Source organism: Ranitomeya variabilis, chromosome 2 (assembly GCF_051348905.1).
Source record: "Ranitomeya variabilis isolate aRanVar5 chromosome 2, aRanVar5.hap1, whole genome shotgun sequence".
NCBI lineage: Eukaryota > Metazoa > Chordata > Amphibia > Anura > Dendrobatidae > Ranitomeya > Ranitomeya variabilis.
This window is the reverse complement of record NC_135233.1, coordinates 600,078,516-600,090,662: the sequence shown is the minus strand read 5'-3', so window position 1 is coordinate 600,090,662 and position 12,147 is coordinate 600,078,516. Positions and strand designations below refer to the sequence as shown.

Sequence of the window (12,147 nt, the reverse complement as noted above, 5' to 3'; positions counted from 1 at the left end):
TGTGGACGTCGGGCCCTCAGACCATCCTCATGGAGTCGGTTTCTGTTTGTGCAGACACATGCACATTTGTGGCCAGCTGGAAGTCATTTTGCAGGGCTCTGGCAGTGCTCCTCCTGTTCCTCCTTGCACAAAGTCTGAGGTAGCGGTCCTGCTGCTGGGTTGTTACCCTCCTACAGCCCCCTCCACGTCTCCTGGTGTACTGGCCTGTCTCCTGGCAGCGCCTCCAGCCTCTGGACACTACGCTGACAGACACAGCAAACTTTCTTGCCACAGCTTGCATTGATGTGCCATCCTGGATGAGCTGCTCTACCCGAGCCACTTGTGTGGGTTGTAGAGTCCATCTCATGCTACCACGAGTAAGAAAGCACAACCAACATTCAAAAGTGACCAAAACATCAGCCAGAAAGCATTGGTACTGAGATGTGGTCTGTGGTCCCCACCTGCAGAACCGCTCCTTTATTGAGTGTGTCTTGATGATTGCCAAGATTGAGATTCTGTTGTTTGTGTTCCCTTTTTTTTGAGCAGTGTATAAAATAAAAGTTCAGTTCTTAAAATGGATGAGAAAAAAAAAGATAAAACACAGACACAAATGACTACACATGAAAGGAGAATGGTCCATTTTATATGGATGTAAATATGGAAACGGATGAGTAAATGACGCCTAAAATGTATTTCTTTTTAAAAAATGTTTGGAAATGTTTTTGATTTAATATTACAATCAGTATATAAAAAAATAATATTCTTGAAATTTTCACACTGACCATTGGGGCTAATGTAGAGTCAAATTTCATGGTCTTTACAGGAGACTTTTTCAAAAGTCTCATTATTATCACTGGCTGGATTAGAATCTACCAATCACAATAGGTGATGTCACAGCTCACCCCCTCCTCCTGTACAATGACTGATAACACCTCCATACAGTAGATAACACAGGATCCACCATTCACAATAGGTGATGTCACAGGTCACCTCCTCCTCCTGTACAATGACTGATAACACCTCTATATACAGTAGATAACACAGGATCCACCATTCACAATAGGTGATGTCACAGCTCACCTCCTCCTCCTGTACAATGACTGATAACACCTCTATATACAGTAGATAACACAGGATCCACCATTCACAATAGGTGATGTCACAGCTCACCTCCTCCTGTACAATGACTGATAACACCTCTATATACAGTGGATAACACAGGATCCACCATTCACAATAGGTGATGTCACAGCTCACCTCCTCCTCCTGTACAATGACTGATAACACTTCTATATACAGTAGAAAACACAGGATCCACTATTCACAATAGGTGATGTCACAGCTCACCTCCTCCTGTACAATGACTGATAACACCTCTATATACAGTAGATAACACAGGGTCCACCATTCACAATAAGTGATGCCACAGCTCACCTCCTCCTCCTGTACAATGACTGATAACACCTCTATATACAGTAGATAACACAGGATCCAGCATTCACAATAGGTGATGTCAAAGCTCACCTCCTCATCCTGTACAATGACTAATAACACCTCTATATACAGTAGATAACACAGGATCCACCATTCACAATAGGTGATATCACAGCTCACCTCATCCTCCTCCTGTATAATGACTGATAACACCTCTATATACAGTAGATAACACAGGATAGACCATTCACAATAGGTGATATCTCAGCTCACCTCCTCCTCCTGCACAATGACTGATAACACCTCTATATACAGTAGATAACACAGGATCCACCATTCACAATAGGTGATGTCACAGCTCACCTCCTCCTCCTGTACAATGACTGATAACACCTCTATATAGATAGCACAGGATCCACCATTCACAATAGGTGATGTCACAGCTCACCTCCTCCTCCTCCTGTATAATGACTAATAACACCACTATATACAGTAGATAACACAGGATCCACCATTCACAATAGGTGATGTCACAGCTCACCTCCTCCTCCTCCTGTACAATGACTGATAACACCTCTATATAGATAGTACAGGATCCACCATTCACAATAGGTGATGTCACAGCTCACCTCCTCCTCCTCCTGTATAATGACTAATAACACCACTATATACAGTAGATAACACAGGATCCACCATTCACAATAGGTGATGTCACAGCTCACCTCCTCCTCCTCCTGTACAATGACTGATAACACCTCTATATAAAGTAGATAACACAGGATCCACCATTCACAATAGGTGATGTCACAGCTCACCTCCTCCTCCCCCTGTACAATGACTGGTTTATGTATAATATGGGGTTTACAGTCTACCCTGCAGGGAGCAGCGCTTTATTATGGGATAAATGTGATTTTGCTGTATGGGAGAAGTCCTCAGTAAAGTTTCTCTGTTACACGTCATCACATGATCGCAACTTTTCAATACTTTTTACTCCAGGTAAATGACATATCTGCACAGTTTACATGCTAAAACTTAAAGATTTAGATTATACTCACCCAGGGGCGGTCCTGCTGCGGTCCGGTCGGATGGGTGTGAACGAAGATGGGAGGCGCCGGAGCGGACCGGAGACACCCATCCGACCGGACCGCAGCGGGACCGCCCCTGGGTGAGTATAATCTAACGTCCTTTTTCTCCTCTTTCAGGTAACATCGGCGGCTTATCTACAGCATTACAGAATGCTGTAGATAAGCCCCTGATGCCGGTGAGCTTACCTCACCAGCGATTTTGGGGGTGACAGGTTCCCTTTAAACGTTTTTTTTCTCTCCTAGACTAACCCCTTAAAAATAAAGCATAAGCAAACAAAACAGTGACCTTAACAATAAAGCTCTAGATGCCTGAACCTGAGGGCTGTGTCCTCAGCCTCCATCACATCAAAAGCTGCTATTGTTTTTTTTTTGTTTTATTTGAGTTTCTCTTGATTTCTGTTACAGGCGCTGCAGCGCCACCTAGTGACCAAATGTACCTTAGCGAACAGGGATTTAAACCTGTCATAAAAGGTACAAAAGTTCACATATAAAATACAGAGGTGATAAAAAGTGTAGGAAGTTTACCTGATCTATTGGATCCCACATGTACAGCTCTCCTTGAAGTTTCGTTTCCTCTTTATGGTCATCTGCATTGGTGACATAATCACCTTTGGGTCCCAATTTTTTATGCTAAAGAGTAAAAATGTTACAATTAAATAAATAAAAATAATACATTAATTAAAAAAAAAAAAAAAATATATATATATATATATATATATATATATATATATATATATTAATCTAAATATATTTATAATAAATATAATTACTAAATTGGTTTTAATTATTTTTTTACAATATAAAAGTATTTTTTTTATAATTATCTGGAAGATATAGCTATAGCTGATCAATAAAACTGGTAGAATATATAGGGTATAAGGAAAACTATGTGAACCCGAAGAACTTAGCCGTCATGCTGTGCGTTTTTCCATGTATAGGCAAATTGCCTCTTCAGAGAGGAAGAGGACTAGAACTCTAGCACCACCTATTGGAAGTAGCAAGTAATCAATTTGCATATTACATTTTCCAGAAGAGCATGCATGGCATACAAGTCTCCTCACTCTGACATGCCAGGCCTTACTTGTCACTCTCCACAAGGAGAAGCGTTACCCCTCAGATCCCTTTCCCTATATAGTGCACTCTTTTCCTCCCCCTTTCTATTAAGATATGCCATACAGATACTATATTAAAGGCGGCGGTGTCAGGGGTTTAAAGGGCATCCACCACCAACACCGGCTTTATCTCACTCTCTACCATTTGACAGGTCTTTGGGCATAGGTGTCATTCTGCTGGTTTTAGCATAATTATGTGATGCTCAGGTTGTCCTAATTAGCGCTCTAAGGTCATTGGTGAAAAAGAATTTAACACATTTCCTAAATTAATATGTAAGCAAGCAATTAATTCTGCTTCTAATATCGAGGGAATCCGCACTACCCTGGACTTATAGCTGCTCTGCAAGGATTGAGAAGGGGGAGGAATGGTCTTCGTAGCTGACACTTTATGATGGAGGTGGATATTTATGGGAACGGAGGGAGCCTGTCAGCAATCTGCAAGAAGCCCTTAGATTTTAAAAATAGGATGCCATAAAAGCTAGTTGTAATCTCTAGGTGTCTAAATATTTTTTGGCATATAGTGTACGATCTAAGGAAAGGGGAGAGAGCATGTACTTTGCTGATCGTGGCCAACTAAGATCTGGTAAAAAAAGAGGGAGGATACTTTTTTTGGTTTTGTAAGATCCGCCCCTACAGTTCACACCCCTGAGGAACATTTTCAAGCTGTATAATCTGCTTTATCTCTAGGTGTCTAAATATTTTTTTTTTAAATGTTTGCATATAATGTACGATCTAAGTAAAGAGGCGAGAGACTTTTTGGGTTCACACCCCTGGGGAGTGTTTTCAAGCTGTATAATCTGCTATATCTCTAGATGTCTAAAAAAAAAATGTATTATGTTTTGCATATAGTGTATGATCTAAGGAAAGGAGCTAAAAGATGTACTTTGCTGATAGGGGCAAACGAAGATCTGGAAAAAAGGGATAGGAAGACTTTGTTTGGTAAGACCTGCCCCCCCATTGTTCACAACCCTGAGGAGAGTTTTCAAGCTGTATAATAGGTGTCTAAATATATATCTATATATATAATTGTCTAAGGGGTACTTCCGTCTTTCTGTCCTCAACTTCCGTCATGGAAATCCCGCATCGCTGATTGGTCTCGGCAGCTGCCTGTCATGGCTGCCGCGACCAATCAGCGACGGGCACAGTCCGATTAGTCCCTCCCCTACTCCCCAGCAGTCCGTGCCCGGCGCCCGCTCCATAATCCCCTCCAGTCACCGCTCACACAGGGTTAATGGCAGCGGTAACGGGCCGCGGTGTAACGCACTCCATTACCGCTGCTATTAACCCTGTGTGTCCCCAACTATTTACTATTGATGCTGCCTATGCAGCATCAATAGTAAAAATATGTAATGTTAAAAAATAATAATAATTAAAAAAAAAAAATGCTATACTCACCATCCGCTGCCTTTCCCGCTCCTCGCGACGCTCCGGTGACCGCTCCATGCAACCGGCAGGTTCCAGTCGCAAGGATGGTATGCGAGAAGGAACTGCCGTGACGTCACGGTCATGTGACCGCGACGTCATCACAGGTTCTGCGAGAAGGACCTGCCATGACGTCACAGTCATGTGACCGCGACGTCATCACAGGTCCTGCGCTCATACCAACCCTGGGACCGGAAGCTGCCGCGTGCACCGCACACAGGGCCAGGACTTCAAGGGGCCTTCGGAAGGTGAGTATATGTTTATTTTTTATTGTAAGTCTGTATACTACGTGGCTCTGTGCTGTATGCTCCGTCGCTGTGCAATATACTACGTGACTGGGCAATATACTACGTGGCTGGGCAATATACTACGTGGCTGGGCAATATACTACGTGGCTGGGCAATATACTACGTGGCTGGGCAATATACTACGTGGCTGGGCAATATACTACGTGGCTCTGTGCTGTATGCTCCGTCGCTGTGCAATATACTACGTGACTAGGCAATATACTACGTGGCTGGGCAATATACTACGTGGCTGGGCAATATACTACGTCGCTGGGCAATATACTACGTGGCTCTGTGCTGTATGCTCCGTCGCTGTGCAATATACTACGTGACTGGGCAATATACTACGTGGCTGGGCAATATACTACGTGGCTGGGCAATATACTACGTGGCTGGGCAAAATACTACGTGGACATGCATATTCTAGAATACCCGATGCGTTAGAATCGGGCCACCATCTAATATATATATATATATATATATATATATATATATATATATATATATATATATATATATATATATATATATATATATATATAATTATTATTTTATTTTGCATATAGTGTACTTTCCTAGGAAAGGGGCTAAAGGATGTACTTTGCTGATAGTGGCCAACTAATATTTGGTAAAAAGTGGAAGGTACTTTTTGGTTTACGCCCCTGAGGAGCGCTTTCAAGCTGTATAATCTTCCATATCAGAAAGATCTAAAAGGTGACGTAACTTATTAGTGAGAATGTCAGAGTTGCTAAGAGTAGACGTGCAGCGGTTTGGCCATCACCAAACCAACAGGCCAGTACAATATTCACCTTGATAATGATTTTCTCCTTCAGCTGCGTAGGAGATGGCAGCTGATCCGCACTTGCTTCAATGGGCTTACTTAATAGCATGTCACCGAATACATCTTTAAACACCTTGGCCATGTACCTCTGCTGCTCCAGCGTGCAGTGCTCTTCAATGGAAAGTATGACTGGGTATCTACAGAGGACAGAACATGGAGACGTGTGAAGAGAAGGTTAATCTCTATGTAAATCAATCACAGGGGATAGCCGAGAATGGATTCCGAAAAAGAGGAGCAAAAAAAGGAAAAAGCTAGTAAAAAAAGCAAAGTGACTATGACCAGCAATACAACCACAGTAGACATTGACATATTTTGTTGAATGCCTTAAAGGGCCACTGTCACCCCCCTCCAGCCGTTATAAACTAAAAGAGCCACCTTGTGCAGCAGTAATGCTGCATTCTAACAAGGTGGCTCTTTTAGTTTTAGGTTCAAGCATACCCCAAATAAAACGTTTTTATACTTAGCCACAATTCCTGTCTCTAGCCAGGTAGGCGGGTCCTCACTCCCCAGCTTGGCCAGATCCTCTGCCGTCACTCACATCTTCCTGCGCTTTCGGCGCCGCCCCCTCAGCGCTGTTATCGTTTCAAATCCGGCGCCTGCGCTGTGTACTGGTGTCCTGCACAGACGCAGTAAGCTCTGGCCGTCTGATGTAATGGCTGATACCAGGGCCGGCGTCAGCACCCGGCGTACCCGGGCAAGTGCCGAGGCCCTGGCGACACATGAGGGCCCATTCAGGACCGGCATTAGAGACAGGCAGCTGCCAGTGCCTAGAGCCCCCGCTCCCCCAGGGGCCCTCAGCTAGCGGCACATCACACAGCTGCTATGGGGCCCCTGTGAGGCAGGGGGGCCCGCCTGTCGCAAGCACCAACTCCCCCGCCGCTTTGAACTTTACCGGCGCCTGCCGGTAAAGTTCAAAGCAAATGATGGAGGAGAGAGCGTCACTTGACGCTCCCTCTCCCATCATTCCCTACTCTGCCTCTGACACTGCGGGTGCGCGATGACGTCATCGTGCACTCGCTGTGTGTCAGGCAGTGCAGCAGCAGCCGCCAAGACCGGAGCAGGGAGGGAGCAGCGCGGCGCGGGAACGTTGAGAGGTGAGGAGTGTTTTTTTGTTGTTGTAACTATAACAGTAAGTACTGGACTATGGGGCCATTCTTGGGGGGAGGGGGGCTGTGCTGTATACTACATGTCTGTGCTATATACTACATGGCTGTTCTATATACTACATGGGTTGTGTTATATACTACGTGGGCTGTTATATGCTACGTGGGCTGTGTTATACTACATGGCTGTTCTACAGTATATACTACATGGGCTGTGCTATATACTACGTGGTGGGCTGTTATATGCTACGTGGGCTGTGCTATATACTACATGGCTGTTCTATAAACTACATGGGCTGTGCTATATACTACATGGCTGTTCTATAAACTATGTGGGCCGTGTTATATACTATGTGGCTGTGCAATATACTATATGGGCTGTTATACGCTACGTGGGCTGTGCTATATACTATGTGGCTGTGTTATATGCTATGTGGGCTGTTATATACTACATGGCTGTGTTATATGCTGCATGGCTGTGCTATATACTACGTGGGCTGTGTTATATACTACATGGCTGTGTTATATGCGATCATGAATCGTGGTATGTGTTAAAGGGGGGCCCAGTGAGACTCTTTCGCCCGGGGCCCTAAAAAACCTGGAGACGACCCTGGCTGATACCAGAGAACAAAAGACATCCACAGAACACCAGGATGGATCTGCTGCACAGCAAATAGCTGTAGGACCTGCGATGACGTCACTGCCATGTGATTGCCCTAATCACATGGCAGTGACATCATCACAGGTCCTACAGCTATTTGCTGTGCAGCAGATCCATCCTGGTGTTCTGTGGATGTCTTTTGTTCTCTGGTATCAGCCATTACATCAGACGGCCAGAGCTCACTGCGTCTGCGCAGGACACCAGTACACAGCGCAGGCGTCGGATTTGAAACGATAACAGCGCTGAGGGGGCGGCGCCGAAAGCGCAGGAAGATGTGAGTGACGGCAGAGGAGCTGGCCAAGCTGGGGAGTGAGGACCCGCCTACCTGGCTAGAGACAGGAATTGTGGCTAAGTATAAAAACGCTTTATTTGGGGTATGCTTGAACCTAAAACTAAAAGAGCCACCTTGTTAGACTGCAGCATTACTGCTGCACAAGGTGGCTCTTTTAGTTTATAACGGCTGGAGGGGGGTGACAGTGGCCCTTTAAAATGATCATGGACAGTACTTTGAAGCGTATTTTGGGCTAAAAATAATGTTTGCAATTAGGTTTCATTAATAAAATGGCATTTATGAGTTGTTCGTTTCCATTAACATTATTGGCTGGAGAATGAGTTAACTGGAAATCCATCAGTGAGCTTGAAGTAAAGGAGAGTTTGTAAATGTTTTATCTCCTATTTCCTGACCACAGACCATATGAAAGTTGGGATGAACTTTGATGTGGTCATAGAAAAAAAATAGATAAGAGTTACAAACTTTCTGACGCAATAAGCTCACTGACAGGTTTTCAGTTAACTCATTCTGTGAAAGCTAAACGGTGTAAAATTTTTAAAGAAACCCAATTGCAAAAATGATCTTTTGCCAAAAATACATTTATTAAACAAAAAAACAGAGATCCTAAAGGTGTCACATTCAGAGCAGCGCTTACAAGGTGTATAGCAAAGAGCTTGCAAGCGTGTGCTCCTTGCCTAGTAAACCGGCCATGGTCTTGGCAATGAACAGTGACCAATGAAAACCAAAATCCCTCTATTCTTGAGAACGGAGAGGATTTTTAATAAGAGGTAAATTGCAAAGTCGCAGTGATGTCAGCACTGGTTATTATATGCGGGTGATTATGGTGGCACCAGGTATCCTAGGCTCGTCTCTACAGATAAGCCCCATCTGTCCTTCATCACCTGTCCAGTTGTTAAATGGTTACAGCAGGGACTCACTCGGAGGTGACAAATGCATGGTCCTTAATAGCTTGCACCACGTCCTCAAATTTAATTTTCGTTGTTCTTGTCCATCCGTGATAAATAATTGGCTTTCCATCAGGGCCATCCCAGCAGTCCACTGGAGAGAGGTGAGAGACAGGAAACAATCACACTTCAGCGAGCGCAGTCCACTTCCCAGCACAACGTGAGCACATTAACGACCTTCGCCTAGATATTTCGGCTGGTACGTCAGCAGTTCAGTGCTCTACCCATATTGCACCGTACTGCTAAATTAAATGGGCTTTTACTAAAGTCCCCCCGGGAGCGGGACTTTCTGAAATTTACTTCCATCGATTTTCTATCTTTTTTTTTTTTTCTTTAATTCTAAATGAAACATCTTGCATTTTCTGCAAAACTTGAAAGGGCAGACAGCGTGTTATAACGGATACCCGGATGGAGGAAACATTTCATGGGCACCGCTGGCTGGTGGTGCACACATGGTCCTATTTATTGGTACAAACGCATTTTAGAATCCAAACTAAAGTAATCATTAAAGGGGTGCACTCATAATGTTCGGGAGCACACCGCTCCCCTGCTTCCCAAATTCCAGGTTGACTCCAGACACTGCACTCCTTGCAACTGTCCATTAGGGCCAACGACATTGCTGTGCTACTAGCAGAGGAGGCGCCGGGGCACTAAACTTTTCAGGTTCAGCAATGCTGCTAACTTCAGAGCTGCGCTTGCACCCTATATAGCAAACAACTTGCATGCGCTTGCTTTTTGCCTAGGCATTGAGTCTAACACTACAGAATTATACATCCACCTGAGGACTTTTAATAAACTGTTTGTTTTTGCAAGCACTAATTTTACCTATTTAATAAGATGTGACAACCCCTTTAAAGTGCACAGTTTGTGCTCTTATTTTATTCCCCCTACTCCCCTGAGTATTTAATTTTTTATTTTTTTCAAATCCACCAAACGTTTCCAGAGATGTGAGACTTTTTTTACAAAGTGGTAATTTGTCCTGACTTTTACAAGGGGGCGTGGCTCACATGATCCTCAGGGGCGTGTCTTTAGAATGTACGGCATAATTACCCTGTGAGCCCCGCCCCCTTGTAAAGAATATAAAAATTAGCACCAAATAAAAAGTCCCATATCTCTAGTACCGTACGACGGATTTAACGAATATAAAAAAAACTAAAACTAAGGGAAGCAATATAAATATAATATGAACAAAAACCGGCCCGGTGACTGAATCCCTTTAATCCTATCCCATCCATTTACATGTATTTAGTTAATTATCACTAATACACTGTCTCTCATAAAATCCTTACCCCTTCCCTCTCCATCTCGCCCACATTAAAATGTACCAGAAGCCCTAAGTATAAACTTTAATTACTAGTCTTGGCCTAGGCCATCATTCTCAGTCTACTCACAGCCTGCCTGAATTCCATGATGGGAGTAGTTGGTTTCAGCTTCCTTAGCTGCTACTACGGCAGCCATCATTGTATCTCCACCAAACAACCACTAGGGACTTATCTAGTATTAAAATTAATTTAATTATATATCATCATCGATTTTTTTTTTAATCAATTTTAGCTTTTTTTTTTATTATTTAGGGATATTATGCATTAGTAGTAATAGGTCATTCCACATGTATGGACTGTCATATTTCTCGGCAGCACATTTAATTTACTCAAAACGATGGATTATTTTTAAGCAAGCCTAAAAATTATTTCTCCTGAAGAACTAGCACTTTGTTTATCAAAACTTTTCCTCCATCCCGCTATCCATTACCTTCTATGACAAAGTGGAACATAGTTATCACAAACTATGCCACTAGGGGTGCTGTGTCTCCAGCACAAGGGGAGTTTCTGCATCTACTTTATAACCCCTTAACGACCGCCGATACGCCTTTTAACGGCGGCAGTTAAGGGTACTTAAACGGCGCTGTGGAAAAAGTGAATAGCGCCCCCCAGAGTCGGATTTTCTCTGGGGTCTCGGTTGCCGGGGGTAGCCGAGACCCCAGGGAACATGATTCGGGGGGGTTTTACCGACCCCCGAATTGCGATCGCCGGTAATTAACCGTTTACCGGCGGTCACAACAACAAAAAAAAACAACGCGATTTGCCATTTCATTTCTCTGTCCTCCGATGTGATCGCACATCGGAGGACAGAGAAATGGAGTCCCAGATCGCCCCCCGATAATTACCTATCTCCCCCGGTGCTCCTCGTGGCTCCCGATGGGCGCCGCCATCTTTTTCCGGGAAAACAAATGGCGGGCGCATGCGCAGTGTGCCCGCTGCCCGGAAGATCTTTGGGGTCTCGGCTGCCGGGGGTAGCCGAGACCCCAAAGAACATGATCGGGGTCGGTTTTTACCGACCCTTGTTTTGCGATCGCCGGTAATTAACTGTTTAACCGGCGACCGCATAAAAAAAAAAAGCGATGTCATTCTCTGTCCTCTGATGTGATCGCACATCACAGGACAGAGAAATAGGGGGATCGGGGACCCTGTTATACTTACCGGTGTCCCTGGATCCTCCTGCTTCTTCTGCTGGCCGCCGGCTTCTTGCTCCGGTAAGAAAATGGTGGGCGCATGCGTTGTGCGCCCACCATGATCTGCCGGCCGGCAGAGGAAAATTCTTCCTCTTGTTTTATTTTGGTCACTGTGAGATCCTATCACAGTGATCAAAATAAAAAAATAGTAACTAACCCCCCCCCCCCCTTTATCACCCCCTTAGTAAGGAAAAAATAATAAAATAAAAAAAAATTATGTATTTTTATTTTCCAATTAGGGGTAGGGTTAGGGGAAGGGTTAGGATATGTGCACACGTAGAATGGTTCTCTGCGGATTTTTCCGCAGCGGATTTAATAAATCCGCAGGGCCAAAACGCTGCGTTTTTCCTGCAGATTTATCGCGGATGTACCGCGGTTTTTGTGCGGATTCCCCTGCGGTTTTACACCTGCGGTTTTCTATTATGGAGCAGGTGTAAAACCGCTGAGGAATCCGCAGAAATAAGTGACAAGCTGC

The 12,147-nt window shown here is 44.2% G+C and overlaps 1 protein-coding gene across 5 annotated transcripts in view; it reads right to left on the bottom strand.

Moving 5' to 3' along the window:
* The window catches only part of PLCG2 (phospholipase C gamma 2), a 182,677-nt gene that overhangs the window by 60,223 nt on the left and 110,307 nt on the right, over positions 1-12,147 (bottom strand). For all 5 annotated transcript variants that reach the window (XM_077288594.1, XM_077288592.1, XM_077288593.1 and 2 more), the window contains exons 13-15: positions 9,134-9,254; positions 6,129-6,297; positions 3,024-3,128 (exon numbers count right to left, since the gene is read on the bottom strand). In XM_077288594.1, the coding sequence (XP_077144709.1) occupies positions 3,024-3,128; positions 6,129-6,297; positions 9,134-9,254 (395 nt within the window). The remainder of the gene's footprint in view (positions 1-3,023; positions 3,129-6,128; positions 6,298-9,133; positions 9,255-12,147) is intronic.